The sequence below is a fragment of the Myzus persicae genome, unplaced genomic scaffold (assembly GCF_001856785.1).
Source record: "Myzus persicae strain clone G006 unplaced genomic scaffold, MPER_G0061.0, whole genome shotgun sequence".
Classification (NCBI taxonomy): Eukaryota; Metazoa; Arthropoda; class Insecta; order Hemiptera; family Aphididae; genus Myzus; species Myzus persicae.
This window is the reverse complement of record NW_019104254.1, coordinates 19,286-34,740: the sequence shown is the minus strand read 5'-3', so window position 1 is coordinate 34,740 and position 15,455 is coordinate 19,286. Positions and strand designations below refer to the sequence as shown.

The 15,455-nt window shown below is 30.9% G+C and overlaps 2 protein-coding genes across 2 annotated transcripts; both read right to left on the bottom strand.

Annotated features, from left to right (window-relative positions):
- Positions 1-311: 311 nt before the first annotated feature.
- Positions 312-2,619, bottom strand: LOC111040467 (cell wall protein DAN4-like). The gene is made up of 3 exons (XM_022324394.1): positions 2,491-2,619; positions 1,551-1,701; positions 312-732 (listed from the first exon to the last, which is right to left on the bottom strand). Exons 1-3 carry the CDS (start codon positions 2,606-2,608, stop codon positions 312-314), a joined length of 690 nt encoding a protein of 229 aa, XP_022180086.1. The 5' UTR covers positions 2,609-2,619.
- A 12-nt stretch (positions 2,620-2,631) lies between these two features.
- On the bottom strand, positions 2,632-14,898 carry LOC111040466. The gene is made up of 3 exons (XM_022324393.1): positions 13,524-14,898; positions 4,196-4,374; positions 2,632-2,697 (listed from the first exon to the last, which is right to left on the bottom strand). Exons 1-3 carry the CDS (start codon positions 14,896-14,898, stop codon positions 2,632-2,634), a joined length of 1,620 nt encoding a protein of 539 aa, XP_022180085.1.
- Positions 14,899-15,455: the final 557 nt, after the last annotated feature.

Sequence of the window (15,455 nt, the reverse complement as noted above, 5' to 3'; positions counted from 1 at the left end):
TCTAGCATTGCCAAAAGGCAACGTATTTTATCTCAAAAAGGATCGAAAGAAATATTTTTTTCTTTACAATCATTTTTGAAGTCTAATTTATACGTTTTCAACATAATTTTTGATAAATTTTGAATTGTAAAAACCCCAGCGCTGGTGAAGAATAAAAATAATAAAACAATTTGAGAAAACTAGAAGGAGGGTGGTAAATTGAAGTTGTTGTGGGACGTGTGATCGTAAAAGTGATTAATAGTCGTAATGTGAGTGCCTCAGAGAAAAATTAGGGATATTATTTAATGTATTAAAATGTGTAAATTAGTGCATTAAACCGTCTTTGTCTTAAGCAAATAATACATATATTTGAGAAAACTAGACTGAGGTTTTGTAGTTGTTGTTGTTGTTGTTGTTGTTGTGGGACTTGTGGTCGTAACAGTGGTTGATGGACGTCTGGTGGTAGTAGTTGTTGATGGACGACTGGTTGCAGTAGTTGGACGATTAGTAACCGGATTTGTATTAGTAGTTATAAAGCTTTTGGCTTTTGGTCTTTCTAATAAATATAAGTACATGGAACCATCGGGCCAATATCGTGATCCCTCAGGGATGAATGACAGCTCATCCCGATCCAAAAGTTGCGATAACGATTTGTGCTGGTTTACATTAAAATGGTCTCCTGCTATCGGCTTGCTAATCACCATCCGGATAATTCTAACCATCTTATCGTCTTCGTTCCTCATATCGTACAAATGCGGGCAGAACGGAAAAATACAGTTAGACTGTTAGAGAGAAAAATAATGAATTATACATGACAAATGTGTAAATGAATATGAGTGCACTGAAATCCGTCCCCAGTCCATTAACGACGTCGATGAAGTTGAATTCTAGACTTGCAGATTTTACAGTAAGCTTAAAGTTAATATACGAGTGATATTAGTGTAAATACAGCACCGATGACTAACACTCAGTGATACCGATATTAACAATAGTAACTTAAATTTATTATAATGTGTGGGTTGTATATTTCTTTTTCTTAAACGCCCAAGGATAGTTGCTCACGGATTATTATATATTATTACGTTTAACATGAAACATTTTTTATTCGATAAAAATATGTAAAATTATGAATCATCAAACCGTTTGATGGCATTTGGGAATGTATATATATATACAATACGAGAGCCTCAATTATTTGACTAGGTATGCAAAATTGTAAGTTAAATTATTTTGAAGGAAGCGCTGGCGTGTGGTCGCATAGTTATTTTTTTTTATATTTGCGAGTTAGACATATAATTCGTTTTTAATTATTAAAATAAACTACTCCATGAAAAGTGAAAATACGATTTTTTATATAAAGATCCAAGTACACCAATAAAACGCATTATTTCACCAAACACCCTCGTAAAATCGAAAATCTATATATTTATGTGTATAGGAATAATCTTCAACTACGTGTCCCCCCCCCCACCTATCGTACCAAAATTTGAATAATCAAATTGGTTGCACAGATTCATTTACCCCAATAATATAGAATATAAAATAACAAGTAAATATAATATTTACTTACTGCGCATCTGTGTAATCGTTTCTTTGTTTCGTTTTTGATGTTTTCGTCTGTGGTATGTTCGAGAAGTGATATATACTGCCAGCCCAATTCAGTTTCGTATTTATTGATCGGGATATTTTCTGACAAACACTCAAATATGAAATGATCTATATCTGATAGAACACAACCGAATAAAATAAACATGAGTATGATGAATGTCATAGCTTTTAAATAATTTTTGTTGACACAAGTAATATGAAATGCTATTTTTATGAGCACGTTTGCGAGGGCATATACATTAGTGATTAATTGTGCGATTAGAAATATGAATATAATATTCAATATTATATTATAATACATTTTATATTATACTCCATATTATGGTAGATACATACTGAATATTCATATAGAACAGAAATATGTGTGTAAAGCGAATATCAATTTGTTAATGTTTTTACTTATTATACGAATATACTATAAAATAACGAGAGATAATAAGACTATAGTTGATTTTATTTTGTATTGAGCCACTAGACACAAAGTTTCAAAAAGCTGTGGCACCCCGGGGCTTTTCCAATTCCTCCCCTAGCACGGCCATGTTAAACACACACACGGTAATGTTATATTATATAATATGATTATAAGAAATACCTATTAAATATGTGAAGTATTGTATTCTGTGGAAAATGCATATATATGAGTATTAAATATTAATAGAAGCACTTCCAAAAACTGTCACTACATAAATGATCATCTATACAACATTTAGTTACATTCAAAGATAATAGTGCGTTTAAAGTGTATTTCAGTACTTAGATACAAGTAATCGTAACATAATATACTTTTATATTATAATGCATGATATGTTTATGGTTTAAGCCAAAGAAAGCTTTAATGCAATCATTGGCGCAACCCCTTCCCCTTCACATTGTACTGCAACAACAGTAATTTGTTATACGTACTCTGCGTGTTGTTGCAATGTCCGTGTACTGTTGTTTCCACTGGACGCTCCAACCACAAATGGAACAATGGAGCAGTGGTGATTTGAGTTTGATTTCCCATATAGGCACATCCGTACATCGGTGACCTAGTTTGTATTGTCTCTACCTCGAATTTTGCTTTTTTACCAAATGGAGGACATATACTTTCACTGATGATACTGTCTCGCACTGAAACAGACAGAAATGCAAATACCATATTACAATACATGACAAAATAAATAGTTTGTAGACACTCAGCAATAATACAAGTTTTGGTATGGCAACATAACCACCCTCCCCAGCCGTTTTGGTGGTTCATCTAACGTCATTTCCCGTAAAATTATAGAACAAAAAACAAAATAATGTGCATTCAGACGTTTGACACCCTACTACTGAGGTTAGGTTACCACTATAATATGTTAGAGCATGGAGCGAGACGGGTTAGAAAAACCTAGTTTACACATGTTGTGACATGTATTAAGCAGTGTTGTATGAAGATAATTAATTAAATATATAGATAAAGATGAAAGATAATTTCTAGAATAGTTATCTAGACGAAGATAAAAGATACACAATAATTTAATAATCTAGATAAAGATAAAAAAAAAATCAATAAAAGATAAATGTTTTTTTGTAATAGTTATTTATCACAAAACTAAGTATATAAATTATATCAGATAATATTATATAACACATCTGAATTTCATGACAGTCATGATTTATGTGACTTTATAAGTCAAATATATGTTCTTTCTTAAAAAATGTTTGATGTTTTTTAACTTAAGTTTAAAAAGTAAAGTGCAGTTTTTAGAACACCACAAAATTTGGTGCAAAAATCAAAACTTAAAAATTATTTTGACTAGAAATGTATACATAAAATATAATTGTTAAATAGTTCGTTTATGTTTAACCTCCTACTCAACAAAATTAAAATAAATAAATTAAATTAAAAAGACAAATCAAATTAATTGTTTCTTTTTTTATGTAAATAAATAATAATAATAATGGTATTTGCATACCTATTCAAATAATTTATATAAATGTTCAGTACTTTTTAAAAATTGTGGTAATAATTTGATGGATTGGTCATTGGTACACTGAAAATATACTCCTTATTGTTAACCTAATTAAAGAACCTTTGATAAAGATTAATAAACTGTTATATTATAGTGTATGTATATTGTATATACTAATCATATAGATGTTATTGCAATGCTAGAATTAGTATTTTAATTATTTTATACCAAGGAATACTTATTACTATTAATCGAAAATCATTCTGATTTATGATCGATTCAAATCTCAAGAGCGGAACGTGGGTATTCTGTTGACAGTCAGCGCAACGACATCAATACATAGTTAATATAAGTCGGCTAAAATCTATTATTACGCTTATTTTATTAGATTATTACTAAGAATATATAAAATATGAACGCGATAAATCTAATAATTTAAGAATGAAAAGTATGTTATATATACAAATATATTTATAAATTGCAATACTAATAATAAACTAATACATTATATAAGTGATAATTGAAATACTAATTTCTACCAATTATGTATAAATATAAATTTACTATTTTTAAAATCAGAAAAAATAAAATGACTAATGAATTAAAATAAAAGAATTTAATAATTTAAACATTTAAATAAATAAGATAACACATTTAAAATGCCCGTGTACTCTTGTTTCCACTGGACGCTCCAACCACAAATGGAACAATGGAGCAGTGGTGATTTGAGTTTGATTTCCCATATAGTCACATCCGTACATCGGTGACCTAGTTTGTATTGTCTCTACCTCGAATTTTGCTTTTTTACCAAATGGAGGACATATACTTTCACTGATGATACTGTCTCGCACTGAAACAGACAGAAATGCAAATACCATATCACAATACATGACAAAATAAATAGTTGTGAAGATACTCAGCAATTATACAAGTTTTGGTCTGGCAACATAACCACGAAATAGGACAATATTTTTTCTCTTCTCATTTTACTCTTAAGCGTATAATAATATGTACATATTTGTACTGACCGGAGCCGAAGATCGTAAGTCCACTTTTGTTGTCATCGTACACCTAACTACTTTTAAAATATATTATTGTTATGACCAAACAAACAATTATCTTTTCGACGAATTAGTTATAAACAATAATTTAATAAAAGCAAACTCCTGGCCATTGCATAGACGGAGTTTTAAGTGACTCGATTTTGAATGCGTTATATATATTGTATATGCAGTTACGGGAAGCCGTCAACTCGACATGGTACAATTCATATCTTAAATGCCACTGCATTCCACAGATGGGTGTGTCACATGTTGGCTAGCCATTAAAATAGTTGTATTGGTTAATGTTAATACAAAGTAACGTCTAGACAAGTAATAAAATATATTTAATAGTATAATTTTGGAACTTTTTTGGAAAATGTTGTTTTTATTATATATGTGAGCCTGGGCAAAAAATGTTATTTAATGACAGTGTGCAATTATAAACGTGTTATAGATTAATTAAAGTATAAGGTATACATAAAATTATTATACTTTCGATTTCATTCAATGTAAAATAATCAAGATTTTAAGTATTAGTACATACGCAATTGATGAATAAAAATAGAACTTATATGATTATTATTATAATTATTGTTATATAATATGCAACATTTATTTAACTAGTCAGAAATATGCAATTAGTATCCATATTCATTAAAATATGCTAAAACATTCGAAAAAAAAATTCACCATAGAAACTACACAACGCTAAACGTCGACATTTGTGATAACAATTATTAGCAGTATATCCCTTATAATAGCACTATAACCATATAACCGTAAAGACAACCGCTCGCAGGGTCGAGAGAATCTTTCAAGGTTCCCGCGACCCTGCGAGCGGTTGTTTTTTGCTACTTAATCGGATGGGTGACCGCTTTCGCCGTCCTATAATTTTTGCTTTTTTTTACACAATTATTTTTGTTTGTTAGTAAAACATTTTAGTAATGCAATTCATAATGGTTCATAAATACCATTGCTTAGGAGTTGAAAATTCAAAATTATATAAAAGAAGGAATCTTGACCTTTTATTGATTGTGACATAAAGTTTGTTTTTTTTTAAGTAACACAATAAAATATTTCAAATATTTAGTCGACTTGTAATCTTTTTACATCAATCAACAGTAAGTTGTTTAAAGCTTTTAAATAATAGAAACTAGTAATATTGTTTGAAATGATATAAGAATTAGGATATTATTATTATATAATGTGCTAACTTTTATAGAACATACCTACATAGACAAATCTATAAAATATATTATACAATATTTTATACACATAATATTTATTATTTCAAAGATCTAGTTGTGTGGTTTGAAAATGTCATTCTGTGCGTACTGTTACGTTATAATAATGTACTCTAATATTCTGAAGTATAAACACCCACGAAAAATATTTTTACAATACATCAAATTGACAAAAAATAAATAATTTTGTCCAAATTGGAACTTAACATGACAACAGAAAATTCAAAAGCGTCGTGAACAACAATAAAATGATAAAGATAAAAAGTTAATTTTGACTCAAAACATGCAGTTTCAGACAATTTCGGTTATATTTTTCTATTTCAAGATCAGTTGTATGTCTCACAATTTCATCGTATCTCTCACGGTTTTTATGGAAAACAGAGAATTTTCATTTTTTGAAATTTTCAATTTTCATACGAGTTTTCTTAGTCACCTGGTGGTCCAACGAAAATTTCTCACAGAGGTTATAATATTCTACAAGTAATTTTACACCCTCTTCACTTTTTCGTTTTTCATAAAACTCGTTATTTCAAATTTTGGTTTTTCAAAATCTTATTTTGTAATTTCGATCATGGTACCTAATATGTTATAACACAATATGATTAGAGCCAGATTAAAATGCAATAAACACCTATAAAATATGTAGATTCATATCATGAATATGCAAAAAATATGAAAAAGTTTTTTTTACAAAAACATAACACAATCTTAAAATGTATTTAAAAAGTTTTTTCAAAAAAAAATTTTTAAAAATGTTGTTTAATGACAGTGTGCAATATTATAAAAGTGTAATAAATTAATTGAAGTATTAGGTATACATAAAATTATTATACTTTCGATTTCATTCAATGTAAAATAATCACGATTTTAGGTATTAGTACATACGCAATTGATGAATAAGAACTTATATGATTATTATTATAATTATTGTTATATAATATGCAACATTTATTTAACTAGTCAGAAATATGCAATTAGTATCCATATTCATTAAAATATGCTAAAACATTCGAAAAAAAAATTCACCATAGAAACTACACAACGCTAAACGTCGACATTTGTGATAACAATTATTAGCAGTATATCCCTTATAATAGCACTATAACCATATAACCGTAAAGACAACCGCTCGCAGGGTCGAGAGAATCTTTCAAGGTTCCCGCGACCCTGCGAGCGGTTGTTTTTTGCTACTTAATCGGATGGGTGACCGCTTTCGCCGTCCTATAATTTTTGCTTTTTTTTACACAATTATTTTTGTTTGTTAGTAAAACATTTTAGTAATGCAATTCATAATGGTTCATAAATATCATTGCTTAGGAGTTGAAAATTCAAAATTATATAAAAGAAGGAATCTTGACCTTTTATTGATTGTGACATAAAGTTTGTTTTTTTTTAAGTAACACAATAAAATATTTCAAATATTTAGTCGACTTGTAATCTTTTTACATCAATCAACAGTAAGTTGTTTAAAGCTTTTAAATAATAGAAACTAGTAATATTGTTTGAAATGATATAAGAATTAGGATATTATTATTATATAATGTGCTAACTTTTATAGAACATACCTACATAGACAAATCTATAAAATATATTATACAATATTTTATACACATAATATTTATTATTTCAAAGATCTAGTTGTGTGGTTTGAAAATGTCATTCTGTGCGTACTGTTACGTTATAATAATGTACTCTAATATTCTGAAGTATAAACACCCACGAAAAATATTTTTACAATACATCAAATTGACAAAAAATAAATAATTTTGTCCAAATTGGAACTTAACATGACAACAGAAAATTCAAAAGCGTCGCGAACAACAACAAAATGATATAGATAAAAAGTTAATTTTGACTCGAAACATGCAGTTTCAGTGCAATTTCATGCACAATTCATTATCACTATTATTATTATTATTGTTTAAACAAATCAAATATTATTTAACTAAATACAATAACACACAAAAAACGTATCTACTCGTACTTAATATTAGTGAGATTTCTGACCTGAAAATCGTTATTCAGAAATTCTGACATATCATCACTATAATAAATCAGGTATAAATTATAATTTATATTTTACGGATCTCGATATATTGATGAATTTTCCAAAGAGCCGCAGGTTAACGACCCCTGGTAAAGGCTATAATTTATGTATAATATAGCGAAGCTGAATTAGAACGAAAGAATACAAACGAGGTTTGCCTTGTGTCCTATAACCTACACTCTACAATTTCAATGAATTAAAGTATATATTGAAAAATGTATATTTATTATTAATAAAATATCATGTGTTCTGACATTTTACTTTCTACGAATAAAATTGAAATTTTAAATTTAAAAAAAAGCAATTTAATTTTAGTGAGTTATAATAAAAAGGGACCAAATGTCTTATCTGAATAATTAACTAGGATAAAACGCCCGCCGACTGGCTTTTTTTACGGATATGAAACGTCTGAAACTAAATGAAATTGAAGAATGTAGTTTGTAGGACACAGTAGGTTATATAATATTACACGAATAGTGAATACGTATCTACCAATGAAAATATTCTTGTCCCCTGTCAAATTATTATTTCTTATATTCATATTATATTATAAACGTTTAAATACTGATTTTCTATTCATATTTTATTTTTGATTTACAAATTATGATGTTTAATACTGTAATATGCTCCCTCAATATTTTATACTAATAAAACGTAATTATTACCCACAACTTCAAAATCATTTTCATCAGTGAAATTTAATTTTAAATAATATAGGTAAGCTATGCTTAATGATTATAAACTTATAAATAACGTCTTATTACTCCCGCCTCCCGGTGACCAAATGATCTATCTTAATGGGACATTGTAAGTTCCTATACGAGGGTAACAGGTAGACAACTACATATGTTAATTCCTACATAATATGTGGTATGTAAGTTGCTACACGGAAAAAAGGTACGTTAGTTCCTACAGGATAAAAAATGTACCGTAGTAGGTTCTTACACGGTGGCTGACAGGTCACAGGTATATATGCAAAAAAAATATATTTTATTTCATATAATATTTTAAGTTATCAAACTGATGATACTGTCTTAAAAAAAATACATATATTATATAAGTATTACATTTTATAAAATATTATAATTTATAAGTTATACTCGGAGGAATAATAGACCAATGATATTTTTTTATGAATAACAATTTTACTGTAGTGTAGACATCACAATATCGCGGCCGATCGCTGTCACCGAACCGATAAGGACCGAGCGATAATTTTTTAAAAGATATTTAAACTTGGCTTTAATTCTATTTCGAACTAATTAAAATTAGTTTTGACGAATAATTATTGATGAACAACTAGTTTTGACGAATTTCGGGTTTTAACTGTAACATATATTATTTATACATACTATTAGTATATATTTTTTTTTTTTTATTAAATTTAAATAAAAGATTAATTGTACAATATAAATACATCAATACAATATATCTTAAATTTATACCTACCTTCTTTAAGCGTAGCTTGTGACGAAGGTATAGAGTTAATATTACTTATCAATAATATACAGGTTGCTTATGATAACAGGTAAACATCATGATTAGAAAATGATATACAAATTATACAAGTTATACAAGAATTATACAAGAAATAAAATTTAGATTAGAACAAAATATAATAGTTAATATAAAGCAAGATGTTATATAATATTTTATAATATAAATGATATGCATTTTATTCAATGTTTAATATAGACCAATTCTTAATAATATTTTTTGCATGTTTTGGTTTTTCGATTATTTTTTGTTTTAAATCTAAATCTAAAGAGTTATAAAATTTCGGACCAAGATAATCCACAAATTTTTGACCAAAAGAGGTATTCGTATAATTAATTTTAGCATCATATGTCCTATTTTCCCTAGTTTGCTTAGATTTATCTGCATTATACCAATTTTCCATATTTTTTACTACCCACACAATAGCAAATTTCTTATACAGTGAATTAATAGGCAAAACTTTGAGTTCTTTATAATTTTGAGATGTAGATCCTTCTAAACTGTATTTATTAAGACATATTCTAATAATTTTATTTTGTTGCAGTTGTAGTGGTTTAATAGCTTTTTGGGCAAGACCTCCCCATACTCGAATGCCATATTGAAAGACTGCTTGGTAAAAAGATAAATATATATTACACACAATGTTAATAGGAAAAATGTCTTTAAATTTGCAGAATTTATACGCTGATATTCTTAAACGCATAACTATGTTATCTAGGTATATGTACATTCCACCTTAAATTTTCATCAAAGGTAATTCCCAAGTATCGTGTGAAAGGTACTTTTGAGATTGATTTACAAATATTTTCATTACATTGCTCCTTATTTCTACAATAATGGACAGTGATTTTATCGAAAGGTACATTTTCTTTGTTTATAGTTAAAGCCATAAAAACGGTTTTTTTAATATTTAATAATAGTTTCTTTGAACTTAAATTATTGACAACTTTTATCAGTTCGTTTTCTGATTTTTGGTATACTGAATTCCAAGTGGGACCAGAAAAAAGCAAACATGTATCGTCTGCATATGTAGTTATTTTCCCATCAATTTTTAGATTGCATATACCATTTATGTATAGTATACAAAAGATCGGACCGAGTACACTGCCTTGAGGTACTCCACAAATTATTTCCATTTCTTCACTTAAAACATCATTTACCATAACAATTTGTTTTCTTTTATATAAATAGCTTGTAAACCATTTTATACTACTCGTTTTTATACCAAAACTAGGTAGAATTCTAATTAATTCCGTATGATTTACCATGTCGAATGCTTTAGCAAGATCTAGAAAAATTTCCAAAGTTTTATTTCCCTCATCCAGTGCATTATAAATAAAACTTGTGGCACTATAAAGAGCCTCTTCGGTACCTATGCCAGGTCTGAAACCAAACTGATTTTTTGATAATAACTTGCTTGTTTCTAAGTAGTTTATTAAGCGGTTTTTTATAATCTTTTCTAAAATTTTTGAAAAATTACATAACATAGAGATTGGTCTATAATTACAAACTTTTTGTTTATCTCCATTCTTATATATTGGAATTACTAATCGATATTACTTGGTTAGAATTAAAATACAGTAAACACATTTATTTCCAGTATATAGTATGCCACGCACAGAGGCTGGTTTTTAAATATCAAATATTGAAGCTATTTGATCCGTCGAGGATATAAAAATAATAATTAGCGATTTTCGCCCTTAAAAAAGAATATTTTTGAATCTCGTAGACGGTATGCAACGACTTAAAATAATTTGCGACGGCCGTGCTAATCCTACACAGAACGACTTGTCTATGCTGCGTTTTATAATATTCACACAAGACACGATTATAAATTTATAACAATAACAATATATAATAAACGCAGATACGCAGAACAGATAATATGTTGTGTGCCTGGGTGTGTGTGCCAGGGTGTGTGTGTGTGTGTGTTACGTTCGGTGCCCGGTGGATAAATGTCGTGCGGGCCTCAACACCAAGAATTTTCAATACGTCAAGGTCATATTATATATATATGTACACATAATACGTTTTTCCAACAACCCTCGACGACACGAAAACCATTCACACCCACTCACACGCACCAAAACACGATATATATTGTGTACAATACCCATGCTATAAATCATAATAAAAATCCGAATATCATTTGACATTTTGGACCCTTCATCGGCTTTTTAGAATTTCTTTTCAAACACAATACAATATGTGTTTTTTTTTGTGATATTTTTACCCGCACGGGGACCAAACTATTCTATGTATTTATCACACGTGTATCACATTTATACAATATTATTTTATCGCTTGAATCCGTATATAGGATAGAGTTCTGGTATGAGTGCCTAACAGGCGCATACCTACGATCGCTATATTATTTAGGTACTATGCTATACTGTGCTATATTGTTACCAGGCGCCCGCTTATCGACGTTAACTTCATTGTTCTCGAGGAATGTGTTATACCCAGATTTCGAAATCACAGTTTCGATGGTAATATACTAATATTATGTCACACAATTCCCCCGCATGCTTGATTATGTTGTATTATTAAACAAATTTCAATTATACAAAACATAATACAATATATTAAATAGGCAATAGCGAAGCGTCATATTATGAGACAACTTCTCCCCACTTAGAAATTAGAACACGGAACAAATAAATAATAATCTGGTTTTATAAAATATTTACAAATTTTAATTTTGATTTTATATTATAAGACATAAGAATGATGTTTGTTTCAACATTTGTGAAAATCAGATTTTCAGCAGATTCAGCATACGACAGCGCCACACCTAGAAACTAAAATCGTTCGACACGTATAATGTGTTTCAAATAAAGAAAACAACAAAAATATTTTCCAAAAAGTAGTTACAGTAAAATGTGCAGTATGATATAAGTATATAAGTACCTTAACTATAGATATATTGTGTGTGTGTTTTGTGTAACCACGTCAAATTTCGATAAATTTAACTACGCTTCGGATTATCAGGAAGATACAATAAAAGATTAAAAGATTTACACGATCGATATACAATATATAAAAACGACGGTACCATGTTTGGTAATTTTCGACCTTTCGCTACAGCAGTCCAGCAATATAATGTTGCGCATTGTAGAATATTTCATAAAAGTTCTGCGTAGTTTGAAGATACTACGCAGTTGTTTTATATAGAAACTACGCAGTACCTACGACGGTAAAACAACGGTCATTTAGTTTCTCTTTTCTCAGTAGTTGAGCCGGTTTACCGTTGTTGTTAATCAACAATTTTACCTTTTGCTCTTAATACATAACTAATATGTGGAATAATATGTTCAAAATTTTTTATTTGTTACAACTTGCAAGTGTTTAAAAAAGCTTTAGTGAGTCTCCACCCTCCTTTTAATGTGCTAAAAATAATAATAATAATCAACCACGCATTATGTTTTAAAATTATATATATATATAGGTATTGTGTGTGTGACTTTTCGGTTTTTGGCAACGATAGGAAAGATTTATTTCACGGTGAATATAATATAATAATATTAATATATAATGCCGGTACCATATATGGACATTTCTGACCCTTCGCAGCAGCAGTCTGGTGAAAATATAATGAGTGTGTGTGTGTTTGATTGGAGGTGGGTGGGTTCTGCGTACCTTTGTCATAAATCGAAACGATTTTCTGACGTTTCGGTTTTTGGGAATGATGGGAAAGATTTATTTTACGATGGATAATGGATATAATATAATAATATTTATATATAATGCCGGTACCATATATGGACATTTCTGACCCTTCGCGGCAGCAGTCCGTTGAAATAAAGAGTTGTGTGTGTGATTGGAAGTGGTTATGTATTCTGCGTACCTTTGTCATAAATCGAAACGATTTTCTGACGTTACGGATTTTTGGGAACAAATGGTGGGTACACAACCGATATAATATAATAGTATATAAGACGGCACCAAAAATAGACATATCGACTTTTCACAATGGTAGTCCGGGAAAATAATCTTGTGTATTGTAGAATATTTCGTAAAACTAATGCTTAGTATCCTGGAACTACCTAGTACCTATGCAGTGGTTTTATAAATAATAAACTGCTTAATACGACGATATAACTACGACGGTCTACCAAATAAAATAAAATAGTATACCTATTATTATATGTACAATTATGAATTCTACTGCATATTTGTAGGACAGATTGCTCCACGAAACCAAACAACGTGGCGTCGTCGATTTCGTTTTTGTGGAGTACGGTGTACACGATAGCGTCAAACGTATAATTAGCTTTTATCACTTTTAACCGTTGCCGCATTTCGATTTCCCCTTTGCGTATATAATCGGCCGGAAACGTCCCTTGAAGCATGTTATCGTAACCGAACGGGTCCCACCACGTGAAAACAAAATCTAACACGGACGTGACGGCCAGTATCCAGCTCACCGGGTTCGTTACGGAAACTGTCACTCGCGCCAACATCAATGCCGATTTTCCGGTCAGCTGCATCACCGAAGTCAACATCATTGTTTTGGCCATAGATCTAGCCGTACCCTGTACGACAGCTTTTGAATAAGATTTTCGCATGAGCGCGACCATGTTGTCTGTCAATAACGGTTGCAGAGTGGCTATAGTTTTAACGCAAATTTTTCGTATATACGTCAGAGATTTATCGAACGCCACCGCTGTAGAAATATTAATCCAAAATTCTTCGCTTTTCACCATGTCCAATAAACTTTTGATAGTTTTTTTAACTGTTTTTTTTACTTCACCCGCACGATCGTCTGTCGATGTTTTCTCGTGAGAGTAATCGTTTGGTGTCTCGGAAACGTCATGGCGTCGTCGCCGCCCAAGATCGTCGCCGTCATCGTCACCATTATCCCAAAAAGAAACCAATTCGGGCGGAACAAATGCACGATTAACGTCTGCACGCCAACCGTCTACAGGCATGACGTTCTCGAGCTTTGTCGGTAAACGTACCAAATCTACGGGATCTGAAAACGGAACGCTCGTACTGTTGATAAGCGTAGTCCGTACCGCAGATTTCACGGTATTTATCAGCGACATACCCACTACAGCGTCTACGACTTTTTCTGTACCCGTAAAACCACAGGGTCCGTCAGTTTTACCGGCGCTCGGAATCATCGTACGATCGAAATAATTACAATAAGTGTTATTGTTTACGTACGTGAACCCACAGCCGTACGTGTCCGAAAGGTTTTCGCGTCGCGAAAACCCCGTCGGCATATCGTTAACTCGACGTTCGTAAACGACGTCGGTACGATGGAAAGGTTTTTCTAGAAACGTCGCCATCTGTTCGGGCACTAAACGACATTCGCCGAACGCGTAGTTTAACCACGGACTCATGACGGCTATCTCGCCGTCTTTGTCGTAGGTCTTTTTGTTTTTCATGTGAAAACAAGCTGGTTGACACTGGACGTCCCAACCGTCGTCGCCTACTCGATAATACGAAGCGATATGGTTGGGTGTACACATGTCGCGTTCACGAGTCCTGTTGGACGATAATTTTTCGCACAAACGTTTAGAAATCCGGACGTCCATTATCCGACACGAGTCGCGCAATCGGTCGGGTATATAAAAATCTTCGTTGGTCGCTGGTCGCACATTACAGTCCAAATAACTGGCCAAGTGTGGTGCTTACAGTAACTTAATCAGACGTGCTTTGTAGTTGTGTTCCGCTTACCTCTGAGCGTTAACGTGGTCAACAGACGTGAAGGAAACAATAGATTCCATCGAAACCTTGACAATTAAATAACTAATAAAAATGTCGGCACACGAAACAGATGAAAATTGCGATGTCCGCAGAAGAGATAGACGATCGTCAACAGATACTTTAGAAATGAAATCTACTGACCTTGTAGAATCAAAAAAAGTCTACGACGACGATGTCACTTTTACTGATGAACAAAAAGAATATGACTCGGAAAACGTTACAAAACGTATAGCTGCTGTTTTGTCAAAAGTACGACTATATAACGCTAGAACAAACGTGTTGTGTGTGGACGGTACTTCTTGCTGTAAAAAATCGTCTATTTTGCGAGCCGTAAATTTACCGCCCGTTTTAAAAGTACAACAATATCAAAACATTGTCAACAGCA

Coding starts and splice junctions, on each gene's coding strand:
- LOC111040466 (XM_022324393.1), bottom strand. CDS start 14,898: ATGGACGTCCGGATTTCTAAACGTTTGTGCGAAAAATTATCGTCCAAC. Junction 4,375..13,523: donor ATCTGTCCTACAAATATGCA/GTAGAATTCATA, acceptor TGTCTGTTTCAG/TGCGAGACAGTATCATCAGT. Junction 2,698..4,195: donor AGCGTCCAGTGGAAACAAGA/GTACACGGGCAT, acceptor TGTCTGTTTCAG/TGCGAGACAGTATCATCAGT.
- LOC111040467 (XM_022324394.1), bottom strand. CDS start 2,608: ATGTACGGATGTGCCTATATGGGAAATCAAACTCAAATCACCACTGCT. Junction 1,702..2,490: donor ACATTGCAACAACACGCAGA/GTACGTATAACA, acceptor GTGTTCTATCAG/ATATAGATCATTTCATATTT. Junction 733..1,550: donor AAACGATTACACAGATGCGC/AGTAAGTAAATA, acceptor GTTCTGCCCGCA/TTTGTACGATATGAGGAACG.